The sequence below is a fragment of the Etheostoma cragini genome, chromosome 24 (genome assembly GCF_013103735.1).
Source record: "Etheostoma cragini isolate CJK2018 chromosome 24, CSU_Ecrag_1.0, whole genome shotgun sequence".
NCBI classification, from domain to species: domain Eukaryota; kingdom Metazoa; phylum Chordata; class Actinopteri; order Perciformes; family Percidae; genus Etheostoma; species Etheostoma cragini.
In genome coordinates, this window is record NC_048430.1 from 6,135,426 (window position 1) to 6,151,484 (window position 16,059).

Below are 16,059 nucleotides of genomic sequence, written 5' to 3' on the forward strand. Positions count from 1 at the left end.
CACACACACACACACCGCAGAGGGGGTCCATGAGTCCAGCTGAGGGTCCAGCACCACATCACAGCAGAAAGCCCCTAAAGTAACTAAATGGAAACACACAAACAAAATCAAATTAGCACCAAAGCAACTCTCACCAGAATCCAACAGGTATGTTTCATTAATGTAAACTGAGAAAATGACCTGCCAGGAGTTCTATTCAATCAGCCTAAACAATTTCACTCAACATTATAACCTACCTGAACTGCCAAAGACCGACACTGCACTCCAACTTTCTAATTGGTATCAAATGTTCCTGGCAGAAATGTCTGGACCAAAGACTAATTCTACTGCTCTCTGATGGCTGGTCAGGGTACAGTTAGAGAAGCTCCTCTACCTGGCACCTCTGGTGTGTCGAGCAGCTCCACGGTAAAGTCGTCTTTGAAAGCAGTCTCCAGTACCTGGCCTAGCAAGCCGGCACAGGAACGCCAATAGGCCTGCAGGGGAAACAAGAGCACACTTTCTTGATATCACCTGTTTATTTTCTTAAAGCCATTTGGCTAACTCAGACTGCTAAACCTCCATATGAGCTTTGGCTGAAATTAAGAATACATTTTTACACAGAAACAGGACTGTGAATGTATACAGTCCCCCATCTCTTCCAATAGAAGTGCTACAAGAGGGGATCTCTTAATGGCCGTATTTACAGCAGGAACAACTACAGTGACCAATTACTATTTCACTATACTGTACATATATGTATTGTATTAAGATAGAGAGACTTGAAAAAGGTGTCCCTATCCTTTAAGGTAATATAAAAAGCGGAGTCAAACATCTTACTAAAGCTGGGCCTGCTGTAAAATTGGCCATGCAATTTATAAACACACTGTCACGTACCAAAACAAGAAATTATAACAATTACTCATTTCATAAAAGTTCCCCAGAAAATGTATGAAATGTCCTGACTTTCCTCATTTTGTCACTTATCTAAGAAAAAAAGAAAGAAAACAGGAAAACAATTTGAAAACCTTTATGTATAATACATTTTTGTTGTTCCTGTACCTGGTTGACCAGAGTTGGATCACTGTCTTTAAATGTGAGCAGAGTGAGTGAGCAGGATTGGGTGAGGGGTCGGTGAAGAGACCACGGTTCCCCGTCCACCAGGGCCAGGGCCGAGTTGGTCAGGTGATGCTCTGTCAGATCTGAGGGAAACACAGGGGAGTTCAGCTCAGTGCAAAACTAGTACTTATTAACAAATCATGAGGCAATGCATTATTAATACATGCAAATGAAGCAGAGATGTGAAGTTTCTCACAGTCTGAGGATTGTGTAACAAACAAAAACAGTTAAAACCCGGCAAAAGATCAATGGTTTTCTTTCTACATTCATCCTGCAGCCACGCTCCCTTTCACTCACGTCTGGCACAGCTCATCGGAGTGGACATTCCTCTGTTCATGATGAGCAGTGTACCATCCAGCCCAGGGCCCTGCATAGACACCTCTATCTTCTCAATGCGGGGGTACAGAGCCCTCTGCCTGGCCTGCTCTCTGGAGAAGACAGCGTTGCGGTGGCTGCGGACTTCAGTGGCCTGCGTGCGCACAGCTGCTGCAGAAGATGCAAAGCCTGTGGAGGGGGAGGACGAAAGGATTCAAGCAGAAAAAAAAATAAGAACGGAGGAGGAACAAAAGAAACCAAAAGGATAGCAGAGGATTCTCCATCTTCTCATACTATGTCATGCTGACATGTTATGTGTTATTGGTGTCAAAGCGATGTCATCCGGGTCATCTGGGCTCGAGACTACAATTTCTAACAAAGTCTGTGTTTCAAAGTAGGTGTGTGGAACCCAACAAGCTATGGAGTTGCAGTATGGGAAGTGTAGGCTATGGTGTTTTTTGGAGCTTGACCCATATTAGATTATTATTAGATGTATCTTATTAGCTCATAGTCAGGATACACTTGCTTAACCTTTCTAACCCATGTCAGCATATAACATTTTACACACTTTAAACGTGGTGTTTGAAGGCATTTACAGCCTGATTTTGCTGACTTGAGTGACATGATGTGTAAAAGTCATATTTGGAATAAAGTTGGGATTATACTGATAGTCAAGTAGAAGTTAAATCCTTTTCTTGCAGAGGTTAACATCAATTGTAACTTTGAGAACTAATGCTGAAAATAAACGCAGCTTGGTAACCGAAATTACAGCAGCGTATTAAAGGAGTCTGCTGCGTATTATGAGACTAAAGACAACTTTTGGTTTGAGTTATGTCAAAGCTGGGTAACAGCCACTTTTAACGACCGCCATTTCCAACAGTTCACAGCAGGAAAAGCACAGGTGTATTTAGTCTAATCAACGAGAAGGGGATTTTGTGGTGGTTCTGTGCGTGCTGGAATAACGCTAGCTTACTGGGATAGTTAACGAAACAGCGCCATGATTCACGTTATTAATTACACGTCTGTTTTTTCCTACAAGTCAACATGTTTCTTCATCCAGACTCGAGCAGTATAAAGCAAAACTCCTCTTAACCTACCTAGCTAGCTCACATGCTAATGCTAGCCGGTTAACGGTTACTCACGGCGCTGGAGAACTTGACACACGGTCCTGGTCGCCATTGGAAACAATATTTCTACACATACATAAAACAACGTATACTAGATACGAAAGGGCAAATAAATAAATCTATGTCACTTATGCCTCTGAGTGAAGGACGCCATGCCTATTTCGTGTGCAACAATAATTAGATCCGGGTAGGAACTGAAGACCAGGGGCGGAAAGGTCCGTGAAGATGACGGTGTGCTGTCCCATTTTATAACAGCAGGTGTCGCTGTTGGCAGTCATTTCCAGTAGGCTAACGTAAAGGTAACCCTGCAATACTTTGTTACATTCAGTAGAGAGAGGGGGCGGGGAATATCTGTCAGCACCATTTTTAATCAACAGTCTCTAACGACATAATATATCTCTGTAGAATACATCTTTGATATTTCTTTAGGCACTTGTACTAAAGTTTAGATATTTATGGCGTCCCTTAACAATTTAATTCTGAATCTCTGTTTCCTAAGTGTTGAAAGTCTGTTGCTCTTAAACTGATTGGATGGAATCCAAAGTTATGATCTTGGCTCTAAAGTCTCACATGTCCCAATATCATCCTCTAATGGCCTCTAATGGAATTCAGAATTTGACAAATGCTCGTTGGATTTTTCAGTACCAGAATCAGCGGTAAGTGTTGGCACTAATGGCAGCAGCAGTAACAGCAGGACGCCTGGCCAGGAAACCCAGCCGCAGGACCAAAACATTATAAATCATCTCGCACAGGCCAAGATGGAGCCAGATTACAGCTAAATAGCGAAGCTGAAAGGCTACTTTCACTGTGAGTGCAATTCTATTGACCTCTGGAGGTTAAATTAAAAGAAGAGAGACACAACTTTGAAGTTGTAAATGACACTCAGTTGGAGCTGCTTTTAACAATGAAAGCAAAATATAAGTTGCTTTACCACTACAGTCACACAAAAATTATAATTCAACAATAAATACGCATGACACATTTGTGCATAAAGATTTATTTTTTGTTGAAAATAAGTGTTTCTCACATTGAACCACTAACACGTCTGATGTGACTTAAGATAAATGACCTAAACACTGACACTGATGTTCACTTCATACAATGTAACAAGGCATTTGTATCATCTGTAAGGTGTTTAGACAAGTGTTTGTGTGTTTGTTTGAACGACTGATTGAATGTTTGATACTGTCTCTTTGGGTGAGATTGATTGTACTCAATGTCAGTGTGACAGGACAACTTTATGCACGCGTCATCCACAGTATGTCAACATTTGGGATCTTCTGAATGACTTTCCCCAAAGGTGCGGTTTCCTTTTTAAACATTCGTTCATCTATTCATTCATTCATAGTTAGGCGGGCCTGCTGTAAAATGAGCCTCCAGTTAGACTCCTTCACAGTGGATTTACTTGACATCCGTTCGGATACTTGGTGATTGGACTCGCACTGTCCCAAGGTCCCAAAAGTGCAAAAAGAAAAATACAAGCAGAAGAAAAGAGGACCAATAACACACTGCCATCACTGCTTGGATGTATGGCTGGTTTCCCAAAAAGCATTTAGCACTATAATCCTTGTTGTTGATGGCTTTTACAATGGTTTTGGCACCGTGCTGCCTTTGGGAAACCCCCGAACATTTGCTCCTAATAATCAGCATGGTGATGAATGTGGGAGGTCAAGTGTTGTTGTTTTTCTTTCAAGGGAAAAATCCACCCTGTGTCCGAGGAGGGATGTATGTTGACATTTTATTTTCCATTGACCTCCTTTCTCTACTTCTGCTTCAGTTTGGGATTTCTTACATTTCCAAGAATGCCTCTTGATCAGAGCACAGGCCTAAACTGATAGATACAGAAAGCAGATTGAAACTGTTTTAGAATTGGATTTTCCCTTGCAATCCCCCCCATCTTCAATCTATCTAACATGAATTCATTTGCATTCTAGTTCCTAACCATCCACCCATCCATCACCCCTCCAGCAGGCTGCTACTGTATGCTGCAGGCGGGGCAGCAGGCCTCTCTCCGGTCCGGCAAAGGGCAGAAGTCCATCTGCCTCACGATCTCGGCAAAAAGCTCGTCCACCATGGTCTTGCTCTTGGCCGATGTCTCCATGAAGGGGCAGCCCCAATCCTCGGCCAACGCCTGGCCCTCGCTGGGGGACACTTCCCTCTCCTCCTCCAGGTCCACCTTATTACCCACCAGCACCACCGGGACCTGCTGATACCTGTAATTGAGACAGACAGTAATATCAGAGGCCTTCTCCCCCGCTGGGTGTGTTTTGTTACAGACCGGGACTACAGAAACATCCTGATACCTAAGGGAGAAAAGAGGGGAGGGAAGGAGAGACTAAACTCAGTGACAACATGTGTGTGTGCGTGCATTGTTGGCCTACATATTGTATTTGTTAGATGCTGAAACAATAAGGGGTTCGAACAATGCACAATGGAACAAGAGGAGAGGGATAAACTACATCCAGCTACATTCAGTTGCAGCTTCCCAGAAGGCCTCCATCGCTCCCCGGGTGTCTAATATCAGTAGGCGGTCACCACGAAAACAATAATTGCCTCTTTTCAATGTTCCGATGCTCTATTCATTCTGGGATACATTATATATGTGTTAGCATGGCATGCAAGCTGTACATTTAATGGCTTTCAATTCTTGTTTAAAATCATTTTCCCTTTACTTTGCATCATTTTTATCATGCATGAAGCATGTCTTAACAGATCAAAAGCTTTCTTCCCCCAGCGTGTGGCTGACGATCCCAGTCCTCTTCCATCCATCAATACAAAGAAACCAGGCTGGGGAGAGTAATGGTATAGGTTATTGAATAATTGAATACAGCTAATGTGCTGCTCTTGCATCGGGGGTATGAACATTGGTCTTGGAAATAACATATAGTTAAAATATTCAGCTTTAGATTTGTGCATCCCTTCATTTAAATCTCATCACGGTGTTGACATGGGGACAGCAAAATATAATGTAGATAATCTACATATTTTAGGGGAAGAGTAGACACTTTTAATATAATATGTTTAAAGGGTCAATTCACTCAAATCCCACAAAAAGTTGTTTGAATTGCACATAAGAACAAGGTTAAATGATAAATTATGGCAAATGGTAGACTTTAAAGTGTAGAGTTATTGTGCAAGATTTTTGAAGTCATAAACTAAACCAACGCAGATCAAGTTGGATATATGGGAGCATCTAAAGAAATGAGCAGTTCCAATGAATGTAACCAGAGTAACCAGGATGTTGCTTCTGGAAACATATGCAAACATAATTTGTGGCGACAGTTGTTTCACAAACGTGTTGGTACAGTAAGCTCGTTACGGTACAAAGACAGTTACTTTGATCAGGCACTAGATATTTCATTTCATATAGACGTCCTTCACGTTTTCTCTGATTAAATAACTGCAGGATGTCAATTACAGAGGGTATATATTCTCACAACAGGCAATGGGCACAGACCACCTAATAGCCTCGGCCATCAGTCATTCCTAAGTGCTTTCGGGGGCCTGGCTTATTGATCTGCTGGTGCTATTGAGAAATGCGCTCTTATCTACAAATTGGTGGCCTGCTGCCACACTTCTCAGCTGGGAGAAGAGCTGAGGCGTGGAAAAGAGTTGGCAAATGTCTCACTGAGCAGAAGAGGGACCAGAGATCTGGAGGAAATGAGTGCAGGCAGCGGAGTGGAGGACACATGAGCACCTGCTGGATCTGCTGAAGTGTCCGTGAGGATTACAGTGGGCCCTGCTAGTTTCAAGGGTACTAATCTGTGGCTGAACCTGACCTCCCAGAGGAATTCACACATGAAGTGCAAATGGGAAATTATTACAAATAACGTCAGCAACTTCCTCCGACAGCGATCGGTCGACAAACAAGCTTGAACACAAGCGGGGAAAACTCGTGCAGAAAAATTCTAATGTCAAAGACTTCCCTGCAGCTTGACATTTTCCCTCACAGCGGCCGCAGTGTGCAACACACACACACACAAAAACAGCAGCTGACCTCAGCAGGACAAGCATCTCGCATGGGCTGTGGGTTTGGAAAGCTGGAGTCTAGAGGGTGTGAAGTGTGAACAAGGAGAGCACCATGCAGACAAATGCAATCTGACAGCCTAGTAGGAGAAACTCTATATATAACTACAAAGACACGGGGAGAGCCAGCTTCTCAGGGTTGGGTAGGGAGTTTGTACAGAGATTGTTTGTTGCAGCATCAAACTCCCGCTCCCTCCTCACCAGATGAGGAGAAGCTGAAACTGCTCAACACAGCAAGAACAAAAGTCTCCCCATGGGGATTAACAGGTTGATATCATGTGTAATGGAAGAACATGTCACTTAGTATTTGGGTTGAAACATTGGGCGTTTTGCTAGCTGGTTTGCTTAATAGCTAAGAAGTGTCTCTACCTACTGTACAGTATAACTCGGCCTTATGACTGTAAATTTATAACATTGAAAATAAACCTTTTTCACATTCTGTCGTGGTTTGGATGAGATCTAAAATCCTTATTTTTGCAGAAGCGCTTCCAGTTCTTTGTGTTATTCTTCCCATGGGAAGTTGACATCGTAGTATTTCCATTTTTCTGCTATTTTATACGTCTATTTACTTCATTTCAGAAGGAAATTTACTTTTTTTATTCTACCATATTTTCTTTGCGGATTAAGGTTTGACATGCAAAACCCATAACGAGCTTGTAAAATGTGACATATTGTTATAGAATAAACTACTCAACTGTACATAAAGTCAATTAAACTAGCTCCACCTCGACCTGCTACAACGTTAAAATACTGTTTATATATATCAATGGGTCAGTAATACAACAATATACCACTGACAGAGGCTATTCTCTATAGATAGTGCTTTTATTTTGAGCTTTGAAGCTGCATGATTTTATATTAACAAATCAAAATAAAATAGCTACGTGTTACAGGTAAAAAGGGTCAATCATAGTAGCACACTTACAACTTTAAGTAGTTTTAAAAAGCCGTGTCAGCTCCCTGAATGTTCTCATGGTACCAAGGCTTTAGAAGTACAGTTCAACGCTTATGTTTTTCCTGAAGTGGTTTTACTCTACAGGTTCTATGAATATAAATCAGGCAAAATTACCAACATTGCTAACTTGTTCCTGGTCCAGCACAAGAGTTGGCAGCCAAGCACTATGGGAATTATCAGCAGAGTTGGAATGTGTTTGGGTTGCTTGGCTGAAACTACCAGCTGTATGAAAATGCAGCTTTTTGTTTTCGAAATGCAGTGGGCGAGTTGTCAGATTGGATTTATGGAATAGGCAACAGCAGGTGGCTGAGCTAATGAAATTTTACAGAGCTATGGATGTTAAAATCTGTATTGATCTCTATAATATCGCTGTAAAAAAAATCTTTCTGAACGATACTGTGAGTATGTTTCTGAGGGAGTCCATGGCGATCATAAAAAGCCATCATCTGTACGTCCAATTGGGAAAAGCTAGTCTTGCAATCCCTCACCTATCTCCACGGTGCTGTGCAGTAAGGTTTGGCTACACCACACATACATTCTGGGATATGAGGAAAAAAACGCACTGGGCATTTCTATGAACCAATCACGGCCGTCTCTCTGAGCTCCGGACGGTGCACAATCTCAGGTCTAACGAAGGCACTTGTTTTGGTGGAACAGTTGCATCCCGCAAAAGAAATTACCACATGAAGTTTTAAATGAAGTTAACTGTTCCCATAATACAGTAACGGGAGCTAGTAAATGATCTGGATACGGGGTTAAAGTTACCAGTGTGTCACTGTATACTGGATTTTGTCCATAGCAATCCTTGCCTTCCATCCCAAAGTTAGTTAGTTAGAAAGTAAAGGCCGTAAACACATTCCTTGTAAATCTGCGTGCCATTTTCAGCATGTGACGTTAGCTCACTAACTCGGAGGTTGTTAGCGCTGTGAAGGGGCGATGTCTGACTTTCTGACGTACTTCCGTTGATCCAGACTAGTGAAAAGCCGCTGCTGCATTCTCATTAGTGGAGTGTTAAATAACTTTTGCTGTTATACATTTGACCTTTACAGCACACAAAAACTAGTTACGGCCATTTGCCTCCGCAGGGTGTTATTCCTGTTGGGGGGGAGGCAAACTCACAAACACTTCCACACACAGAGAATCATTGTTTACAACTCACACAAAAAAAGATGGCCTCTACATTTTCCACTGAGCCTCAGGGTACAACAGCCTCATTAAGGCTACCTGCTGTGCTAAATAGCTACATTGAACTCGCTTGCATGTTTTCACAAGCCCCAAAGCACCAGCAAACACGTACACACATACAAAAAAACAGTCGGGCATCTCCAACGTGAAGCCCTCCAACCCTGCAGTCGCCTTTTCTTTGCTCTCTGTATCTTCTGTTAATTAGCAGTTGGAGCAGATACACTGTGACAGCCAGCTGAATGCATGCATCTGTTTGTAGGAGCGGACAGAAGAATCCCAGGCCCTTTGGTGTAGTGCCTACGCTGTGTTAACTCCCAGAGGGAGAACGAAGCTTCTATAGCTAATTTAGCGCCTAGCATCCCGGCAACATGAAGAGGAAAGCAAGGAAAAAAATAACACAACCACATTCCTGTGATAAACAGACACAAAGAGGGCCTGCACAGCAGATGGAAAAGGTCTTTAATCTTTTCTTTTTTTTTTATTATGAAGCCCCAGGCTTCATTTCCATCTTTAATGGTGCCGCGCAGCTCCTCCAGATAATCGTATTTTCTTTCCTGCAGATGCAAAGGCAGTATAGGCAGTATGGGAGTAGACATGTGTTAATTAGTTGTATTACTCCTACTGTTCTGTGCAGCTAAACAAAGACAATAATTCAAAGTGAGATTAAACGATGTGTAAAGTAACAAAGTGTGAGGAAACTTAAATGTTATTAATGTTCCAGATTTCATTCCTAATCCCACCTACGAAGCTCTGATTGTTTTTCCAACCCCAGACCTGAAGACCCCAGACTTGAGATGCTGAAAAAAAGGACAGCAATTAAGAGATCTGGAACCAGGCCCCTTCAGTCCTCTGTTATTCCAAAATACTTACTAATCTGGAATCCTAATTGATCTCCGGTTTTCAGTTCTGTAGTTTATTAGACCTAAATGTGGGAAAACCCAGATACAGATCAAAGCAATGCCATTTTTTCCTAAGGGGTCACAACACACAAATTGGGGGGTTGCTTGTAAATTATATCCACCTCCTTGGGACTCCAAAACAGTCTGGGAAAGGACGACCCTCTTTGGAACTATTTGGAAGCCAGGGACAAGTTCAACCCGTGCCAAGGTGTTGCAAGTATAGACCCTTTGCTTTAAAGACTGTCATATCTGTTTTCAGATATTTCAGAGCTGCCAGAAAGCTACAAGTCATTTTTGAGTGTGATATATTGAAGATAATAGTGAAAACCCTTTCCACAGAGTTACACACCAACAATGAGTACCTTACTGGAGGCTCTCTTTAACTCCCATTTTAAACCAAGCTGGCTGCTTTACAACTCTCTCCTTGATGGCAAATGCTAAATGTCTGAGGTCAGGAAGTTGCTTTGGGCCTACACCAAACTGCCCCCTGGGATATGTAGCTTGGGTCTCTCCACCCTTTTCCCAAGATGCTCACCTCCTGCTATTAGACACAGCATCAGTGCAGCGTGAAAATGCAGCTCAAGTGCTTTGAACGTGCCTCCTCCTCCGGGGTTCTATGATAACCCTTCACATGCAAACGTGGAGATTATTAGATTGGGAGGAGGGCTACACCCAGATGTTTTCACAGATAGCAACTGAAATGGAGTTTATTGGGTTGGTCTGTGAGGTGCTTAGGTCTACAGAGGGTGGAGTGTGTCAGAGAAAACATGCATAAGTTATACACACTTGTCATGAAAAGCACAATATTTAATCATGTCAGAGCGTCTCATATAGATTTCCTCATTCTTTCTGCTGAAATATATAATAACCAATTAGGTAGATGCAGTGCAGACTTTTGTTTCAGCTAGTTTCAGCTTTGGGACCAATTGGCGGGGCCTGCTGTGGACAAAGTACACAGTGATACACTTGTAAGAGCAAATTATGTTTAACTATGTGTACAGCAGGACATGGGACGGAGGTGTGGGGCAGGCCAACCAGGTGTTTATTGCACCAACAATGACCACATAAAATGGCAGCCATGGGCTCAACAAACTAAACTGAGGACCACAGGTAGCGTGGGGTCCTGACAGCAGCGGTGCCTGACGTAAACCGGCAGCCTTTTATAGCCTGCCACCGACAATGACGCAGACCCTACCACAGTCCAAGGGAAACCTGAAATTCACTTGACATTAACAACTATGCAAACCACAAGGAGCCAGTTGAGGTGGTCCGGGCATCTGGTAAGGATGCCTTCCTGGGCGCCTCCCTAGGGAGGTGTTCCAGGCCCGTCCAGCTGGGAGGTCCAGCTAGCAAATTTAAATAGCTTGTTACTGTAACTGTGAACAGTTAATATTTAATATTGAATGTGGCGTTTTCTTTGCGGGGTGCAAATGTTCTGAGACCATTTTGATAAGCTGTCAAAGTAGAACACATCCTTCTGCAGCCACCCCCTGCAAAGGCATGCTGGTTTATGTCTCCCTAATGCAGGCCTGAAGTCTTCTTGGCTTCCAACCCAACACAATCCCATTAAAGTTCTAGTCAGTGGGCACATACTACATCTGTGTGGCGCTTGTTATTGCTGCTGCTGGCTCAGCAAGAAGTTGGGAAGAGGGAGGCTGATCTCCTGGAGACAACTAAGAGCTGATTGTGTTGCTAGTTTTATTAAAGATGGACAGCGTGGAGTCAAGTGAGGCCATGCTTAAATAAACAGATTACTGCATGTCCCTGCACTGTGCAATGATTTGGTTCTTTGAGACAAACCGTAATAAATTCCATACAATGTTTTTTTTAAAGCATTGTATAATATAGTGGGATAAAAACATACAGTAACAATCCCTACTTCAAACCCAGAGCAGTGTGAAATAAAAGTATGAAATATTTACAGATACACACTTGACAGCGGTGGTTGGTGCAGCGTAGGCAGCCGCATCAGGTGGCGGCTGGCTGGAGGCGGCACAGCACAGTTTTTCCATCTTTTTAATTTTCAAAGGGGTTCCCTCATGCACTCGTCCCCACTGTGCCACGTCAGCTGTGACGCTCTTCTGCTTCCACTCGGCCTGTGACGTCTGTGCCACAGGAGCATTCAGTTCACTCCGGTTGATGGAGGTGAAGAGCACTGCACCAAACTGTGCCGGTTAAATTATGAATTATTACTCAATTTGCAGTTAGATAAATAAATGTCCCACTGCCTATTTTATTGAAAAAAAGCTGTAAGAGGGAAGATTAATAAGAGGAACACAGCATGTTAGATAAGAAAAAGAAATTAGACAGGAGACATTAGGACCGGCCTGTCTACTCTGTGTCAGTTTATCAGTCCTTCTGCAAAAGTCTTTTTTACACATTTGGTACTTACTTTCATAATTTTGTGGTAAGGGGGGGGGGTTATGTGCTGGACTATTCGGCAGTGAAATCCTGAAGTCTCCGCTGGTTGCCTGGCAACCTCAAGATAATAAAAAGATCTACGCCCTGCTAAGAAAAAGTCCAGCACTTAACCCTCCCATTAAACTACAACTTGTGATTTGTGTACTACATTTTTGTGTAGATTTGTCAATTAGTGAGCTGTAGAGGGGCTGGAAGGCTGATTTTCTTTTTCTTTTCGGACAGAGCCGAGCTAGCTGATTCCTCTGCATCAAGTCCTTAGCTAAGCTAAGCTAACCATCTTCATGCTGCACCTTCACATTTAGTGAACAGATATGAAAAGAGTCTCATTTTCCTATTATTTTTAACATTTAAGGCCCTGTGAGTTTGGCAGCCTCCCATTGCTAATCATCGGCCATCATGCAAATATAATGACCAATGATATGTCTTTGGCCAACTCTCCTGCATGTCCCCATAAACGTCATCTATAACCTGATTGAAAATGGAACCTTATATTTCAACATAATGGTCTTGCTGATACTATATTTTAAGTATGCTTGTGTTCACAGTGTCCTAGAGGGAGAAGTAAACAGGGATAACACACAACTCGGGTGTCCCAGGTGGACTCAATCTGGGCCGTGAACCCCCGGGCCGTCAGAAGATCCCGAATGGACTGTTTTTAACCTTTAAAACAGAAATCACTGACATAGCACCAAATCAATTACAGCTGTGGTCTGTCACGGTCATTAAGCAGATTAAGGGAGGCACTGAGTCCAAAACCCCGATGTCACCAACCAAAAGGAAAGATCCCACTCGTCCAGAGTTAGTCATGTGTGAGAGACAGAGAATATCAAACCCAGCGAGAGTTCAGCGGGTTGATCTATGACAGGTGAGCCGCAGCTGGGCTCTTATGAAGAACACATGAGCTGGTTGCAGCTTCTCACGGAGCGGTGGAGGGGATCCAGACAGGAAGGAAGAGGAGGGAGATGAGAGGATGTAAGTATGGGATGAATTCTGGGCCTAATTGTGAAAGATATCTACAAATCTGGTTGTGGTTCTTTAAGTGGGGGATCTATGGGCCCTTGGGAGGTTCCTGGGTGTACTCCGGCAAAACGAGGAATAGTTCAATTTTATTTCACTGTAAATGAATGAGGTAATGTCAAGGAATGGGTATGGTAATTAAAACTTTCTCTCCCACTAACACAACCAGCTTTTTGTGTCCATAATGCCCCAGGATGGGACCATTGTTGGGGGCCTAAAACAGAAGAACCTCATCCCTATTGCATCAGAATATATTTACAAGACAATAGACAGTGGTGCTTTATATAATACATCGGACTTTGTCTCACCTTTTCACCCTGATGATCTGGTCTCTCATGGGCTTGATGTCCTGAAAACTTTGCTGGTTGACCAGACTGTAGACCAGGATGAAGCCTTGGCCGTTCCTGATGTAAAGGTCCCTCATTGAGGCGAACTGCTCGGTGCCGGCTGTGTCGAGGATCTCCAGCACCGACGGAGAGGAGTCCACTTCGATCTCCTTTCTGTAGAAATCTTCAATGGTCGGATCGTACTTCTCTATAAATGTCCCGGTGACAAACTGGACCGTGAGGGCGGACTTCCCCACCCCGCCGCTGCCGAGCACCACCACCTTATACTCCCGCATAGCGCTCCTCCTGTGGACTTAAATCCGGCATGCAGAGAATAAAGTCTACAACAGCGGAAAAAAGAAGCGCATCCCCATAAACAGTAGTCTAGACTCCCACTACAGCCATGACACAGGGACAGCCAACGCTAACCGAGGTGCTCTTGCAGTTCAAGGCGGGATGCTGGAGCATGTAGCCTGGGTATGAGCAGCCACAGCCTCTACGGAAATATTCCCACGCTATCTTGCAGGGAAACCATTCCGGAGGCATCCATAATGCAATGAGGCGTCGGTGTGGTAAAATAAGACTGGCTATTATTAGAAACAACAACACGGCGCATCTTTTTATGTGCCGAGAAAACAGATGAGCTAACACTACATTTGTCTGCCCAGTGGGGTACAGTAGCCTACAGTTAAAGGCAAAGAGCCCGTTTCTCCTTAAGAAGGCTACAGTGCTGGGAATCCACGCCTCTGGATCGGTGCGTCCACTGGGTATGGGGGGTGATTAGTGCCGCCTGGAGACAGTGGAAGAATTGGAGGAAGATAGACAAAGATGTTAGAGAAACAACCTTATCATTATGGGAATTATACAACATCATGTGGTACTTTGGAGATCCCTTAGGAACAAAACTAAATCTACTAAATCATCTACATTTTGATAAGCTGTCAAAGTAGAACACATCCTTAACGTTTATTTTTTATTTTTTGCAACTTCTCTAAAGAATGACACATGTGTTTTGTGATCCCACACCCAGGACCCTGTACATGGGCATTCTCTATGGCCATTTAAACAGTGTTATTGACCCCTCATATATTTTCCTTCACTTTACACAAAAATCCTCCTCTGCAGTCACAGGAAATGACTTGGAAAACCATCAGTTAAAGAGTTTACTTGTCCCACTCTGAGGCCTTATCGTTATGTTCATCATCTGTGTCAAAAATCATTAAAATGTTATTGTAAATCTTAAAACCAATTAGCTGAAACAACCTTAAATGTCATTTAAATTAGTCTGTGATCTGCTGTTTATTGACTTTCATGGCTCCCTTATGTGGACGTCAGGGACCAACAGGGGCTTTTGAGAGGGCCCCGAAGAAAAACTAGGGACCACCGACAGTTCAGGACTGAACTACCTTACTGGTCTATAGTTAGTCAGATACAATCCTGCAAATACAAATAGTGATTCTAACGTTTTTACACAAACAGGACCTTTAAATGACACGAATGAGAGATCCAGACGAAGCCCTTCTTTGATTTTCTTTATTTCTTTCTTTCAATAGATTTTACACTATCTTGCTGGAACCAAAGAAACATTTGACTATAGAACATAAAATAGCACAAAATATATGCAAAAAGAATACATTTAAAAATGATTACATTGAAACTATAAATCCGATGAGGGCCTTCTTGTCAATTTATCTTTATGTCTTTACTCTGTTGCTGGGGGACACTGCAACAATGATGGCCGGTCAGTCACAATTCAGAACCTGCAGTCTCCAGTGTAGTGCCCTCTGCTGGCTAAAGCTGTGAATTACACATTCCAGTTCCATTGTAAGGCAATGGGACAAGAGATCTCACTTCAGATTTGGGACACCAGAAGAAAAGATCAATGACTGTTCACTCTGTTGCAGTTCCCCCCGCCTTGGCCTTGTGGTGGCTGGTGCGCACATTAAAACCCTAAAAATATTATTTTTTAAATATAAAGATACATATTTTAAATAAAACTGAGAGAGGATTTGAGAAAAGAGACCCGTTCAAGTCTCCTTAATAAATTCCATACAAGCTTTTAAAAACATAAAACCTTAAGCACGATGGACTCAAGATAAGGCAAAGTGTTTGGATAAGCTGAGTCTGCTCAGATGACCAACTGCTCAGAAAGTGCTTACGTTTTTCTTTTTTCCATCAGTCAATCATTGCCAACACGTAAAAAAAAAAAACATAACATCTCAAAAGGATTCCATACACAAGGGCATTGTGGGTCACCAAATTAGGACAATTTGTGTACAGACTTTTTTTTTTTTCACTAGAAACATTCAGTACGTTATCGTTTAGTAAGAAAAGAAAATATTGGTTTCTCATGCAACATGTTGAATTGAAGTTATTTACCGGTGGTATCTGCTTTTGATTGATGAAGAGATTTACTGTACTAGCAAGGTGCAGAAACCTGTAAACCCTTAAAAGGAAATGAAAAACAGATCACATCTTTAAACAATATGAAAAGTGCAATCCTTAACTCTATTGATACATACGCCTCAAATATAATGTCTCGGTGTGGAACCTAAAGGTCCTTTGTCATGGGGGAACATCTGAATTTATAGATTATTTACTTCTTAAATATATATACACTGTGTATATACACTCACCGGCCACTTTATTAGGTACACCTGTCCAACTGCTCGTTAACACTTAATTTCTAAGCA

General features: G+C 42.6%; 2 protein-coding genes across 2 annotated transcripts in view; both read right to left on the reverse strand.

Moving 5' to 3' along the window:
- Positions 1-2,770, reverse strand: part of mrpl39 (mitochondrial ribosomal protein L39) — a 22,699-nt gene extending 19,929 nt beyond the window's left edge. The window contains exons 1-5 of the mRNA XM_034865023.1: positions 2,553-2,770; positions 1,393-1,599; positions 1,039-1,178; positions 374-473; positions 16-83 (exon numbers count right to left, since the gene is read on the reverse strand). Of these exons, the coding sequence (XP_034720914.1) occupies positions 16-83; positions 374-473; positions 1,039-1,178; positions 1,393-1,599; positions 2,553-2,589 (552 nt within the window). The 5' untranslated portion in view covers positions 2,590-2,770. The remainder of the gene's footprint in view (positions 1-15; positions 84-373; positions 474-1,038; positions 1,179-1,392; positions 1,600-2,552) is intronic.
- Positions 2,771-3,518: 748 nt separating this feature from the next.
- On the reverse strand, positions 3,519-14,124 carry LOC117939585 (ras-related protein Rap-2a-like). The gene is made up of 2 exons (XM_034865030.1): positions 13,349-14,124; positions 3,519-4,750 (listed from the first exon to the last, which is right to left on the reverse strand). The coding sequence occupies exons 1-2, from the start codon at positions 13,660-13,662 to the stop codon at positions 4,513-4,515; spliced, it is 552 nt and encodes a 183-aa protein (XP_034720921.1). The 5' UTR covers positions 13,663-14,124; the 3' UTR covers positions 3,519-4,512.
- Between the last annotated feature and the right edge of the window lie 1,935 nt (positions 14,125-16,059).